At 50.7% G+C, this 15896-nt stretch overlaps 1 protein-coding gene across 1 annotated transcript; it reads right to left on the reverse strand.

Moving 5' to 3' along the window:
- Positions 1–412: 412 nt before the first annotated feature.
- On the reverse strand, positions 413–1372 carry LOC119391637 (3-beta-hydroxysteroid sulfotransferase). Its single transcript, XM_037659304.1, has one exon. It carries the CDS (start codon positions 1370–1372, stop codon positions 413–415), a length of 960 nt encoding a protein of 319 aa, XP_037515232.1.
- Positions 1373–15896: the final 14524 nt, after the last annotated feature.

The following is a 15896-nucleotide window of genomic DNA, read 5'->3' on the forward strand; positions in this document are numbered from 1 at the left end:
ATGAATGTTGCGGATGATATGAGCATTTATGTAATATACTTCGCATGAAATACAAAGTTCTCAAACCAGGAACACCTTACGTAATATACTTCGCATGATATGCGAAGTTAACAAACCAGGAATGTCGCAGGAACCTGCGTTTTCTTTAAGCGGTCTTCTTTTTGTTATTTTCTTCTCAAGGGCACTGCAAACACAGGTTTTTTGTCGAAATGTCAGCGACTTGAATGTTCGTTGTTAGACGACGAGCCTTTATTGACACCTACAACTTTATCTGAATGTACATGTTGTTTAAATTTCTACACCAATTATAATTTTCATTTCGATATTGGCTGCTGTTCTATTTCTCGTCATGTAAGAATAACACATGCGCATTTCCATTATCTTGCTCTAGATTCTCTCTAACTTCATGCCCTCATTCGCTATTCTGTGATAATTTTAACGCCTCTGCTCGGACGTCCTTCCAGAGATCCATAAAGGATGTCACCTTCTCCGCCTCAATAATCCTAGCTTCCATGCGGCGAAGCAGTTCCGGCGTGAAGTGCTCTTTCCAGCTTCCGACCTTGGCTTGTCGCACTATTCCGTACTTCATTTCATCTCCTTTGTAGCCCTCCTTACAAGTTACATTGGATCGATCGAATACTTCCTTCCAATGAGGGTTCAGATTGTCGCGAAAGTCGACGACCATAACACTTCGCATGTGATCCGGCTTAGTTTTCTCCAGGAGATTGCGCAGTACTTCTTCGTCAGCTTCCAAGGCTCGTGAATAGTGGTCTCCAAGGAAGCGTGCTACTCTTAGAACCACGCTACGGGTGTCCTTCTTCATTTCTTCGTAGGTGACGAAGAACACGTTAGGTTCCTGCCTCAGGTCGTAAGCGGACGCCACGTGCTCGAAGTAGTCGCCGTAGCCAAAGTTCCCGCTGACGAACACGTTGACAAAGTCTTCGAACGTAGCGTCCTGGTACTCGTACGAGCTGAGGTTGGTCACCATGTGATACATAGAGACGCACACGTCCCAAGGGTTGCGGGCGACGTAAATGTACTTTCCTTCTTTGGTGATGATGTCCTTAGTCAGGGGCAAGTGAGTGGCAAATATTCTCAAGGGCAGGGATGACTTCCAGTCCTTGATATCCATGTATTCAATGAAGCGGTATTCTTTTGTAAACACTTCGTGCGTGTCCAGTTGCTCGCCATCTCTTACAACGAGCTGAACAATGTACATCATCCAGTGTGTTCCACTCTTGGGAAATGTTGACTGCACTACGTCTCCCTTTTGCGCTCGGAACTTTAGGTTTTCTCGCAGCATGTCCGGAACGATACCAGCGCACCTGGGCACTCCATCTATCACCTGGTGTGTTGGCTTTCGGATTTCCATCTTGTTAATTCCCTGTGCAAGAGAATGAAAGCAGCACCATGAGAATGAGATCAGCAGAGTTTCGGTTTATTCAAGTATATTGCATTTCATTGTGATGTCTATCCACAACTAATCAGAACTGAATACAAAGCAGTGGCATTCTTTTTTGGAATATTTTAAATATTTCAAAGCGCTCATCACGAAGATTGTTAGAGCATTTTCTGAAGTCATGGCGTAATTCGTGAAATGCACAATGACAGCCATTATTGAATATATTCATTCGGACATCAGTAAATCAACGCCATCAACACAGAGCATGTGTTATAGGTGGTAGATGACAGCGGGAAAAACTTTCTCAATGACAAATGTTCCAATAAATATTAAGGCAGATGTTACTACAATGGGAGACGTAAATCTCGACGTCACACATGCTTCAGCTCAGGGCGAAGCGCTCTAAAACGAAGCATTCTTTCGCTCATCCACGACACTTCGCGGCTTTCAGGTAAGCAGACTCCTATTTTACGTTATTTCTAGCTTATGCATAAAAATAAAAGTTGTTTTCAAAGGAACAGGACATGTCACTCGCAGTGAAGCAGCACGACGTCATGATGTGCAGACCGTAAGGTCACTATTGCTCTTCGGTATCCATTCTTGTAACAGTGTAATAGCGTAGTAGATAAGCTAGCATGCCCCTGCGTGGCACCATAAAATGTCTTGCACACTGCCAGAATTAGCCTCATGGGAGTTCGCGGCCAATTTTCTTACTTACTAGACTGCTTTGTATAATATACAAGAGTTAGTACAACTAGAGGTTTAAAACCAACAAACAAAAGAATTTGAATTTAATCCCAGCTTTGGCAATGTGGTATTAACACCACTTTAAATTTGCAAAGGCTGACGCCATTTAGTACGAAGGTGAGATCACGAACTAAATTCCTCCGTGCTGTCTCATTAGAGCACAGATGGAGGTTCCTTGTGTTCCATTGCATGAATATGCAGAAATGAGTTTAACGTAGACCGCTACCCAACACCTGCATGGAAGGCGAAATGGTGTTTCTTAGGAAAAGGAATGTGTCGATGTCTTCTGCAACCCATGAAGGACCACAACTCAGAGCTACCAGGAATGAGTAAGGAGGATAAAGCAATGGAAGAAGAGATATGTGCCTTAAACCAGCGTGTGGGGCAGGCGTTCCCACATCTGTGTACTTCGTCGACCAAGGCACAGAGGTTGCGCCTTTCCAGAGGGCTGCCGCGGAGACTAGCGGCACGGCAGTAGCCCTGCTGCGGCATTTCCAACATCAATATGCACGCCTGGCATACTAGCTGATCTATTAATAACCATCCGTCTGATTTTTGGTCTGATATGCCGGATTATTCGCAACTATTGAAATCTGTCACCTATTAGTTCTGTTAAATGCGAAGCATTTCTTAGCGAACCAAAGACACTTTCACCGTTTCTATCTATCCGCCTGTCTATCTATCTAGCCGCCTACGTCTGGACGCCTTCGTGTTCGTTTCATTAAGTTGTTATATACCAAAATTGGCGTAGGGGGACATGAATGTATGATGAGCACGATTCATAGGTTATTACATGAAATACATGGAGGACGCTTGAGCTTAGCCTTCAAGAGCAGAACGCGATAGCGTAATCGGGCCCCGTGCGCATCGCCTTCTAATTGCGAGCCTGGTTTCAATTATCGGTGCGTGCCTCAACTGAGCCGTAAGGAAACGAACGACTGTGCACGTAACATTGGCCGTTTCAAACTATTCTAGAAAGCCTAGTGCAAGCACAGTTGTTCAGTGCCCACTAGGCCATTATTCTTCCTTTTGCGAATCAGCGAAGGGCCCACTACGCGTACAACACGCGAACCTACGCAGCTGCTCACATTGTTGATGCTTTTCCAGCTGATGATGATTAAATATGTCTCAGCGCTTTCTTATAGATGGGCCTTTAAAACACGTACTCGTGGCGCAATTCACATCTCTGGACGCCCGGCACGATTTTACGCTTCTGCCACGTAATATTACATGCGCTAAGGAGACTCCTTCGACTACGCGAGAGCCATAGAATGTTTTTTTTTTTTCGGATCAGTTTCAAGCAATAGCGCGGCTCTGTCGTAGAATATCTGCTTGCCACGCAGACGGCCTGGGTTTGATTCTCACTCGAACCTAGAATATCAGTATTTTTATTATTTGCATAATTCTCGGTTTTTCGGTCACGCCCAAGGTTATGATTTTTCACTCACAGCCAACGACGCCACCGCAGACACCAGAATTACTGCGAAACGAGCTCTTTAACGCTATCGCGTTAATAACATGGCTTGCCTGTCGCGTGCGTCATGAAGCCCGCTCCACCAGTCACGTTTGGCACATACCCGCATACCGCGGTTCATGATATTCGGGCATGCACCACGGGTGATTCCCAGTCTGTATCAATTAGGTATACCCAGAATACACTTTGGAAATCTTAAGGCGACAGCACTAAGAGCCCCTGTCGCCGATAATGCGGTACCGGCGTCGGCGGCGGTGTCGTTGACCCAACAATTTCGATGGAAGCAACTATGTCGGCTTAACCTGGAATCGAACCCAGGCTTTCTACATGGCACTCAATTGTTCTACCACAGAGCCAACCAGCTAACCTCTTCTTCTTTCTCTCCCGTGGCTCATACCTTGCAATGTGTATACGTATGACTCCGGAAACTATAGTCAAGCGTTGCTCGACACCAATGATATGCACATCACCGTACTGTAGAGTCACTTCGCTGCGATGAGACTGTCGTATCTGCCTATCACGAGTGTCGGCGTGGCGCTGGACCATGAGCCACTCTTCTCAAGTCAGTGTAATCGGCCTGCTTGGTAAGCCAAAATCACGACGTCGGTCAACCTCGTAACGTTTCGCGCGAAAAAAACATGTCCGGATTTGACTGCCACTCACCGTCTGCTTCGCATGAAATCGATTCCCACAATGCGCGCAATCTGCCCAATCTTTACTTTATTCTTTGTGCAGTTCGACCTTGCGCTATTATGTTGTATAGTCCTTGCGTTATTCTACTATAAATTGCGCCGCGCGTGCCTCAAGGAAGCCTCTCTCGTCAAGTGACTTCCGCACCGGCAATATGCACAGCTTGCCGCTGCTTGCCCAGCGGAGGCGCCGACGGGTGGGACGCCGCCGCAGCATGCTTTCCGCCAGTGTGCAAGTACACATCTGCGGCGGTTGCTATGACGACAGCTTGGCGGTGCCACGGTGCTCCTCGGTGTGGCGGCGGCTTTGTCAACGAACGTATTACTGCCAGCTTTAACAGCTTCGCTTACTAAAAAAAGTCGGAACTCTTCATACATCTACCTTTCGCCAGCGCAATATGCCCCAAGAAGTTTGATTTGCCAGACGTAGTAGGCTTTTCCTCACGGAAGCTGGCTTTCCCACGTGCATTTAGGAAAGCGATCGGTGTGATTAGGAGGGTGCCGCGCGGTGCGAGTAGAAACTACCGTTTGCCATCACCTGATTTCTCCCGTGATTCATCGTCGTCGCGCCCGTCGGTGCGTCGTGGGCTGTCGCCGTTCGCGTCTCTGCGATTTTTGCTCACTTTGTTAACGGGATTGCTGCCGTGAAACAGAATAACCTGCTGTTCCCCGCGAAGCTGGCGATAATGAAACAAGTCGAAGGCGCAGAAAAGAAGTCTGAGCATGACCACTGTTTACAACATTCCTAAGAAGCACGCTGAGTAGGATTTCGAAAAACAAAGCCGACAATATATGGCTGAGGCGGGCAAGAGGCTTCCGGAACCAGACGAGTACGCACAGATGCGTATGATGCTGAGGCGCTGCATACTCTAGACCCACAGGGCCCATACACTGAAACCGGCGACCACGCTGGCGCCGCCACTACTGCCATGATAGAACGGTACGAACGCTGCCAGCTCCTGAGATACTCACCAAATTTGACAGTAGTATTGGCAGTCTTAACCTGCCAACCTAAACCAACTACATGTGCGGCGCTGCTTTTTGGTGCGTGAATCCGTGTGTTATTGTGGTTTTATCCGCGCAGCTGACCAGAATAACAATAGTGAAAAATTCTAGCTGTATCTGCATGGTTTTCAGCAGGCACGCGCTGCCACTAATGTATGCGTAACAGAGCTCCCCTGTTCGGTAGCAACATTCGGCTCACTCGACGTATTCTCAATTCAAAGCAAAGAGCGTGTAGGCCGTGCCTGTGCGGTGCCTCGACTCGTAATGACAACACATTTAAAGATACTTGCTAAAACGGCTGCTTGGGCGAGTTGGTTCATGATCAAGATAGATTTACCAGCGCAAAAAAGACAAGACATTTAGGAAGGACACACACACATAGCGCTGCACTCACAACTGATTTATTACTTCGAACGCAGGGCCTTTTTGTAGGCACGCGTCGAAGCAACAGAAAGATAACATCGAGAAAAGAAACGGTGGGAACCACGTGACACTGCTTGCCGAAAAGACAATCTACCGACGGTTCTCGATGTTATCTTTCTGTTGCTTCGACGCGTGCCTACAAAAAGGCCCTGCGTTCGAAGTAATAAATCAGTTGTGAGTGCAGCGCTATGTGTGTGTGTCCTTCCTAAATGTCCTGTCTTTTTTGCGCTGGTAAATCTATCTTGATAAAGATACTTGCATCGATTTTCTCCTTTTTGAGTCGGTGCCGCGGCACTTCAGAGCCGAGAGCCATAAAACAGAGAAACAATGTGAGGGCGCGATCGCAGCACGCAGTGGCGAAAGTGAGACGTTACCTAAAACCTTCAGCGAAAACTAAACTTATATGACATGAATATATATTGAGGTGTAACGTTTATGTTTCATCGCATTTAAAAATACTGTTAAGCGGTTTATTGGACGGGACTCGGCGACAATTCGCTATGGCGACAGTCAAGGCCAAAGCACGGGCTCCGAGAGCGAGCGGCGTTTACAAGAGGACGACCCACTAGGAGCCGCTGGAGAACGCAACCGTTAAAGAGTACCAATTGCTTCGCCACAATACTAATACGTAAAATTGAGTTGTTGGCACATGGCAAAACAAAACCTAGATTACGAGATAATAAGAAGCGCAGGACGCACGATCCGGTGTAATCGGCTGTGAGGCTATATGCGAGGCCGCACTCGCGCACTCTCGAATGTTGTTCATATGGCGGAGCCATCTGGTAAATCCGCCTGCTAATCTCCTTTCTGCGTAAGTAAATTACCATATCCACCGGATCTTTTTTAACAGTATTCTAAATAAACATTAAAAAATGTCCGAATGTTCGTAATGCATGCTAATGCTTGAATATGACTGGCATTGCGTTGTATAGCGCTAATATTATCGTTTCTCTAAATCAGTGGTTCTCAGCCATGGATGTTTTTCGGCGGACCCCTTGCGGACGGGTGGAAGTAATGAGGGACCTCTTGCAGTGAGAGAAAAGGAGGGCGGGGGCCATAAATTAACACAACATGCAGCGTGAAATAGGTCCGTTATGTTTTTCCCTGACAAAGAATGTTCAAACTAAAGTGCCATGCCAATTTGATCGCAACAGCTTCTCAAAAGTTGCGCGGTCTGCAGCCACATTCAACTTGTGTCTAGCTATGTTTGCTATTGAAATATACACGCCTGAAAAAAAGTATGCTGGTAGGAATATGTCGTAGAAAACTGCAGCAATAGTTTTACAACCATCTCATGGAGAAGGGAAAGTAAATGCAGCTCCGCCGCAATGTTATATTGTTATGCGTTAAAGCATATCAAAAACCGGAAGTGGCCGCTGTCCCGGGACGTAGTGTACCTCAAAAAAAAAAAAAAACGCGTTTTTTTTTTCGTTTTCGAGGATGGGTTTCACAGACCCTCGAACATTCCTTCGTGAACCCGCATTTGATAACCACTGCTTTAAATAATTGTAAAGGCAACAACGTAGGCGGACGCACGAGGGAGGAACGAGGGAGGAGGGAGGAGGGCATAGGCCGCCCCCTGTCCTAATCACCTAGGGGGGAGGGGCGCGAAGTTTGCCCCGTACATTTAGTGAGTCATACCTGCCTCGTCACTGTTTAAATAGCAGGGTTATGCCATGCAGGTTTTTGACAATAATGGCAGCTGAAGCCTGTGATGTGGCAATACAGGAATCTGTTTACTTGGCGTCTTTGCTCACGGAGAGCCAGGGACCGAAGAGGCAGGTCATGGTGAGAGCTTCATTTCTATTGCTTCATCTATTGTGGCGCATGCTGCCTTTAGGACTCGACCAACGGGGTGTGGGGCTGCGATAAAACTTTGCACCCCCCCTCCCCCGAATCCTAAAGGAGAACCGAGAACCTTGTGCATGCCTATGGCCAACAATAACAATGCAACAACATGTCGGTGCTCTTTTAGTCGCCGCTTTATTGGCCCAGCTTTTCCTCCGGAAACTGTTATGCTCGCTGATGCCGTATTTTCTCGGGCATGACCTGCTACTACGTATAACCCACCCCAACCACGACAAACCGCGAAAACATAACAATGAAAAGACCCTGTGTATCGGCGTAAAGCTGCCCTCCTTTCCGTGAAGACAACTTGCTCGTAAACTTGCCTTGCCCTAAAGCCAAGTTGAGCGCAGAAATTTGGACCGAAAATACGGTAAATTTTTTTGAAACATTTTATGTCGTATTGCCACGCCCACTTCTTGTCCTATTTTGATGTTTTTTGGGTTTGACCTGCAAGGGCGGTTATCAACGCTCGACGCTGCCCGCGAAGCAGTGTTCGAGAGACTTCTCGATTGTAGTAGATCGTTTTGTCAAGATTTCGCGCCGCACGCGAATGTTCCAGCTTTATCGAGAGATAACGCCGCCACCAGCGATATCGCTGGAAAGTTCCATAGCACCTGTATAAAAACCGACGCACTTGACCGCTTGTCAGTTGATCGACGGACGACGCCCTGTTCGCCGCTATCATTGTACAGCGTGTATTGCTGTAGTTCTAGTTATCATTTTCCGGCCACAAGTTCGGCCAAATAAACACTTTCATCCTGCAAACGCCGACTGCTGCCTTCGTCGACGTCACGACCACGTGACATCTGGTGGAGGTGCTGCTTCATGATCCGGACGCCACCGCGGAGCGCTGACCCAAGCCCAAGCCGCGAAGAAGACGACTCTAAGGTCAACCCGGATCCTCGAACCAGCCGCCGGCAGAAGGGACTACAACCAGAGTACGGGCTCCTTCCCGAAAACGCCAGGCAGCCGAAGACCGTCGCATCTACCGCCGAGACGATGACAGACCCCCTGCCACCTACAACGGTAGTGATGCAACAGCCAAGGGAGCCACCAACTTTCCGTGGATCGTCGCTTGAAGACCCGGAGAGCTGGCTGGAGACGTACGAGCGAGTCGCCGCCTTCAACCACTGGGACACTGAAGAGAAGCTGCGCCACGTCTACTTCTACTTAGAAGACGCCGCGAAGACGTGGTTCGAAAACCATGAATCGAGCCTTCAATCCTGGGACCTCTTTCGGACGACGTTCCTCAACACCTTCACGAGCGTCATCCGGAAAGAAAGGGCTGAAACCCTTCTCGAGACCCGTGTACAGCTCCCCAATGAGAACGTCGGACTGTACACCGAAGAAATGACTCGCCTATTTCGCCATGCCGATCCAGCCATGTCCGAAGAAAAGAAAGTTCGCTTCCTGATGCGGGGAGTGAAGGAAGAACTCTTCGCCGGACTTGTGCGCAACCCGCCGAAGACGGTCTCGGAATTCCTTTCCGAGGCCACCACAATCGAAAAGGCACTAGAAATCCGCACTAGGCAGTACAACCGCCGCATTCCTACGACGACCTACGGGGAGGTTCAGGCGCTGCAGTCTGATGACCTGCGTGACACCATCAGAGCGATTGTGCGGGAAGAGCTGCGCAAACTGTTACCTTCGCCGCAGCATCAAGTGCATTCAATCGCCGACGTTGTCCGCGAGGAAGTCCGGCAATCGCTTGGAATTCCCGAAGCACCGCAGGCTCAGCCAGAAGCAATGAGCTATGCTGCAGCAGCCCGACGCAACGCCCCACCCCCTCGCCCACGTCAAGACGCCGCGTCGCCGCAGCAGTTCCGCCGCCAGGCACCGCCGCCACCACCACCGACGCCATACCGCCCGCCGACAGGACAACGCTGCGCCCCCCGAAAGACCGACGTTTGGCGTGCCCCTGACAACCGACCGCTCTGCTATCACTGCGGGGAAGCCGGCCACACATACCGCCGATGCCAGTATCGACAGATGGGGCTACGCGGATTCGCCGTCAACGCGCCGCGCCCGCAGCCAGGCGAACGGCCTCGCGACATCGACGACTACCTCACCGGAACACAGTGGGAAGAACGACGACCTTCCCGCTCACCGTCGCCCGGCCGCTACATGTCACCGCAGCGCCGGCAGTACACTGGCCCAAACCGGGGCCGGTCGCCTAGCCCGTATCCGGGAAACTAAGGGCAGCAACCGATGGAGGTGCGGTTGCTGTACGACGAACTGCCGAAGATCCTCCGCGGCCGCCGACGACGACAACGCGACGAGACCTTCAGAACACGACGCAAACCGGACGGAGCCCTCACAACGAAACTTCGCGGCCCGAAGAAAACCTGACGACGCAACGTCGAAACAGCGGGACAAATCGACGAAGCCGTGATCCGACGCCACGACCTAACCGCAACGCAAGACGACGAACAAGCGACCTCGATGTTCTTATCGACGGCCACAGCGTCACAGCTCTCGTCGACACCGGAGCCGACTATTCCGTCGTCAGTGGGCCATTCGCCACCAAGCTGAAGAAAGTAAAGACCGCTTGGAGTGGACCAGAAATCCGGACAGCTGGAGGCCACCTGATAACGCCGATTGGTGTCTGCACGGCGAGAGTCACCATCAAGAACCGGACTTATCCTGCGAGCTTTGTAATCCTACAAGACTGCTCCAGGGATGTGATACTCGGAATGGACTTCCTAAGTGACCACGGCGCCGTTATCGACCTGAGGTCTGAGTCGATAACACTAACCTCAGACAAAGCGCTCCCGCCCCACGCGACGCCAGGGAACCATGCACTGAATGTGATAGAAGAGCAGGTGACCGTTCCGCCACGCTCCAGCGTCATTATTTCCGTTGGCATCGAAAAACCTGCGAACCTTGAATGCGTAATCGACGGCGATCAGCAACTACTCCTGAATCGTCAAATTTGCGTCGCAAGAGGTATCGCCGAGCTGCATGACGGTAAAGCAAAGGTACTGCTGACAAACTTCAGCCACGAATATAGGCACCTCAACATGGGTACGACGGTTGCCTACATCGACGAATGTGTAGCCGCCAGTGATGCTTTCGCCCTCTTCGATGCTGTCGAACCTGCTTCGACGAATAGAGGTCCCGAACGGGATTTTGACGTCAACCCGAGCCTTCCGAAGGTCAAGCAAGATAAGCTCAAAACCCTGCTCCTGCAATACAAGGACTGTTTCTCGTCGTCATCGCGGGTCCGACAAACGCCCCTTGCTAAGCACCGCATTATAACAGAAGAAAATGCTCGACCACACCGTCAGAGTCCCTACCGGGTTTCGACGCGGGAACGGGAGGCCGTGAAGAAACAGGTCGACGAAATGCTATGCGACGACATCATCCAGCCGTCGAAGAGTCCGTGGGCATCCCCCGTGGTGCTAGTGAAGAAGAAGGATGGGACTCTTCGTTTTTGCGTCGATTATCGTCGCCTGAACAAAGTCACGAAGAAGGACGTGTATCCCCTTCCCCGGATAGACGACACCCTGGATCGATTACACAACGCAAAGTACTTTTCGTCGATGGACCTCAAGACCGGTTACTGGCAAATAGAAGTCGACGAGAGAGACCGAGAAAAGACTGCCTTTATAACGCCAGACGGCCTGTTGAGTTCAAGGTCATGCCTTTTGGTCTTTGCTCGGCACCTGCGACTTTTCAACGGGTTATGGATACAGTACTGGCCGGCTTGAAGTGGCAGACGTGCCTCGTGTACTTGGACGACGTCGTAGTGTTTTCCTCAAACTTCGACGAACACCTTCGGCGCCTTGAAGCTGTACTTCAAGCAATCAAGACCTCCGGACTCACTTTGAAGCCTGAAAAGTGCCGCTTCGCGTACGAGGAGCTCTTGTTCTTGGGTCATGTGATCAGCAAGGATGGTGTTCGCCCGGACCCGCGGAAAACAGCTGCCATCGCTGACTTCCCGACGCCCACCGACAAGAAGGCCGTACGCCGTTTTCTCGGCTTGTGCGCCTATTACAGACGTTTCGTCAAGGAATTTTCACGGATCGCCGAGCCACTGACGCAACTCACGAAGGCCGACGTCGAATTCAGGTGGGAAACATCGCAAGTTCAGGCATTTCAAGAATTGAAACGACGCCTGCAGACGCCTCCGATACTTGCGCATTTCGACGAGCACGGCCGATACGGAAATCCACACCGACGCAAGCAGCGTAGGACTCGGCGCCGTCCTTGTGCAGAAGACCGACGGATTGGAAAGGGTCATCAGTTATGCTAGCCGGTCGCTATCAAAGGCAGAAATCAACTATTCCACCACAGAAAAGGAGGTGTCTGGCCATCATCTGGGCTACATCGAAGTTTCGCCCCTACATCTACGGCCGGCCCTTCAAAGTTGTGAGCGACCACCACGCCTTGTGTTGGCTAGCCAACTTGAAGGACCCTTCAGGTCGCCTCGCACGGTGGAGCCTAAGACTCCAAGAATTCGACATTACCGTCGTTTACAAGTCCGGAAGAAAACACTCCGACGCCGACTGCTTGTCTCGTGCCCCCGTCGACGCACCGCCGCAGGACGACCACGATGATGACTGCTTCTTGGGAACCATAAGTGCCGACGACTTCGCTGAACGACAGCAAGCCGACCCGGAACTCCGGGGCCTTGTGGAATACCTCAAGGGCAGGACCGCCGTTGTTCCAAAGTATTCAGGAGGGGATTGGCGTCATTTCTCTTGAAAAACGACGTCCTCGTAAAGAAGAACTTCTCTCCGGCCCGGGCTGACTACCTCATCGTTGTACCTTCGGCACTGCGACCAGAGGTTCTGCAGGCCCTGCACGACGACCCGACGGCTGGCCACCTCGGCTTTTCCCGCACGCTCGCGAGGATACAGGAAAAATACTACTGGCCACGCCTTCCTGCCGACGTCGCCCACTACGTTAAGACTTGCCGAGATTGCCAGCGACGGAAGACACCACCGACTAGGCCAGCGGGACTTCTGCAGCCAATCGAACCACCTCACCGGCCGTTCCAGCAAATCGGGATGGACCTACTGGGGCCGTTCCCGACGTCGACTTCCGGCAACAAGTGGATCGTCGTAGCAACTGACTACCTCACCCGCTACGCCGAGACAAAGGCCTTGCCCAAAGGCAGTGCCGCCGAGGTAGCCAAGTTCTTCGTGGAGAACATCATCTTGCGTCATGGCGCCCCAGAGGTCCTCATCACAGACAGAGGTACCGCCTTTACTGCGGACCTAACTCAGGCGATCTTAAAATACAGCGAGACGAACCACCGCCGCACCACCGCCTACCACCCGCAGACCAATGGCCTCACCGAGCGTCTAAATAAGACCATCGCCGACATGCTGGCCATGTACGTCGACGTTGAGCACAAGACGTGGGACGCCGTCCTTCCGTACGTGACCTTCGCTTACAACACGCCGTCCAAGAAACGACGCAGATGACGCCGTACAAGTTGGTCTACGGAAGGAGCCCGGCGACGACACTGGACGCCATGCTACCGAATGTCACCGACGAAGAAAAACCTCGACGCCGCCGCTTACTTACAACGTGCCGAGGAAGCTCGACAGCTCGCCCGCCTGCGCATCAAGACCCAGCAGCACACCGATAGCCGTCGCTACAATCTGCGACGACGCTTCGTGGAATACCAGCCCGGCGACCGCGTCTGGGTCTGGACGCCGATACGCCGACGTGGCCTTAGCGAAAAACTCCTTCGGCGATACTTCGGACCCTACAAGGTTCTTCGACGTCTCGGCGCTCTTGACTACGAGGTCATCCCGGACGGCATTACGAACTCCAGCGACGCCGCGCACGACCTGAAGTCGTCCATGTCGTGCGTCTTAAGCCGTTTTTTGCACGTTAGCGAATCTGGGGACGCTACTTTTACCTTTGTTATTGTAATTTATTTATGTATGCACTTGTGTTTTTTTCTCTTCTTTGTTCTTTCACAAGCATCGGGACGATGCTTTTTCAGAGGGGGGCAATGCCACGCCCACTTCTTGTCCTATTTTGATGTTTTTTGGGTTTGACCTGCAAGGGCGGTTATCAACGCTCGACGCTGCCCGCGAAGCAGTGTTCGAGAGACTTCTCGATTGTAGTAGATCGTTTTGTCAAGATTTCGCGCCGCACGCGAATGTTCCAGCTTTATCGAGAGATAACGCCGCCACCAGCGATATCGCTGGAAAGTTCCATAGCACCTGTATAAAAACCGACGCACTTGACCGCTTGTCAGTTGATCGACGGACGACGCCCTGTTCGCCGCTATCATTGTACAGCGTGTATTGCTGTAGTTCTAGTTATCATTTTCCGGCCACAAGTTCGGCCAAATAAACACTTTCATCCTGCAAACGCCGACTGCTGCCTTCGTCGACGTCACGACCACGTGACAGTATTGTACGATGTATCTCCCTATTCCCCGCTTTTTTTTTTTGCGCCTTCGGTATATGCGGGTTCGAAGGTACACATTACGGCCGCTGAGCTCGCAGATGCCCGCCCGCAGATTCACAGCAATTTGTAGCCGAGGTGGTGTTGTCAAGTCCCATTCGGCGCGGGCGATTCAAATTGAGCAGCAGCACCAGGAACTTTCAGTGGCTCTTTTCGATGCAAAGTCAACATCGATAGACCGTCTGATGCAACCAGCGTCAACACCAGCTGAAGCAACGAGGCCAGAGTCTCATGCAACCGCCGGCAACTCCTGGGATGCGTCTGACGCAACCGACGGAAATTTCTGAAGCAACGTGCGGCAAGCCCTCTGCTCTACGGATCCGATTCCAGCCAGCGACCAACGGTGGTTCCTGATTGGAGGCTTCGAACTACTGGCTGATGCAAGCGATCGCCCAGGACTCTAATAGAACCCAGCTGCGCGGAGAGAGAGACAGCGAATGAAGAAATCCTGGGTCGTCGTCGCACCTCTGTGCGAGCCCAACACGCTGTCGGCCCCCGTGCCGAATATGTAATGCCTCTGTTTATATGTATATAAATTTGCCTTAACTCACCGTCGCCTTGATCGCTCCGTCTATAGCTCTGCGCAGAAGCAGCCGCAAGCTGAGACACCCGATACCCAACAACGTTGACGGTCTGGATTTGATTCTCACTTGAACCACAGATTTTTATTATTTATTATATTTGTATCTTTCTCGATTTTTCGGGAACGGGCGGCGCTGAATTTTCCTGAATTTTCCCTCACAACCAATGCCTCTGACACCGACGCGCACATCGGAATTTCCGCGAAACGAGCTCTTTAATACTGCCGCGTTTAAATCTTTAAAGGGACCCTCTAACACTTTTCCAGACCTCATTCTTTTACAGTTTGTACTTGCGGGTATCGTAGACTGAAGGCTGAAGAGATTAGTGCAGCAAGAACGGCAGCGATAGGGGCACGCAGTCCGAAGTTATTGAGCCAAGAACACTCAAAATACAATAAAATGGACACGTGCTCTCAACTTGATTTTCGCGGTGTCACCTGACCCCGTTTCACTTGCCCTGTGACGTCTGATGGTGCCCTAATGAAATGAACTGAAAGCTCCAACGCACGGGAAACTTGCATACAGTGTTGCCCGTTCTTTCCAACGTAATGATGACGACGATGCGATAGTAACAAACCCCCATGTGGTGCATGAAGAGTAAACTGCACTTGTGAAACGAGGCAGATAGCGAACGCTTCTATCTTATTTTGTAGCTTTAGTCATCTTTCTTGTTGCGACGGCGTCTATATCAACGCTCTTACATTTTTCCCCTTCAATTTCTTCAGACAACGGCGCCTCGATCGTCCGCAGCGCGTTTCCTACAGCGCCGTGGCGTTCGGCGCATTCTTTGCCGGGCGCTGCAGTTTTAAAGCTGAAAAATATGGCAGATCCCACGCACTGTGCGAATCGATGTAATGCGAAGCAGCCGGCAGAGAGCTGCGACATCGCCTTGTTTGTCTTTGACAAAAGTGATGTCATTCATGCCATGGAATCTAGTTCACTATGTATCGCATGTCTAACATGCATGCATGCTTGTACAATCCAGTATGTGCAATGCTAATGAAACGTATATTCCGGAATGTACAATGTATGATTTGTCATTTATGTTCATCACGCACTAGTGTCATGCCTTATCAATTTTGGTATATATCCAGTTAACAAAACGGCCGGAAGCGCACCATGACGGTATCATGTTTATCATGTACATGACATACATGTCATAATATTCGTTACCACCACTCGTTTACGTTCGCCATACAGTCGCTTCGCGCAATACTAATATTGGTGTATATCAAGCTGGCCAAACAAGCGCGAGGGCACCTTGAGCGTGGCATGTAAATCATGTCGTACTAGAC

The sequence above is a fragment of the Rhipicephalus sanguineus genome, chromosome 4 (assembly GCF_013339695.2).
Source record: "Rhipicephalus sanguineus isolate Rsan-2018 chromosome 4, BIME_Rsan_1.4, whole genome shotgun sequence".
Classification (NCBI taxonomy): Eukaryota; Metazoa; Arthropoda; class Arachnida; order Ixodida; family Ixodidae; genus Rhipicephalus; species Rhipicephalus sanguineus.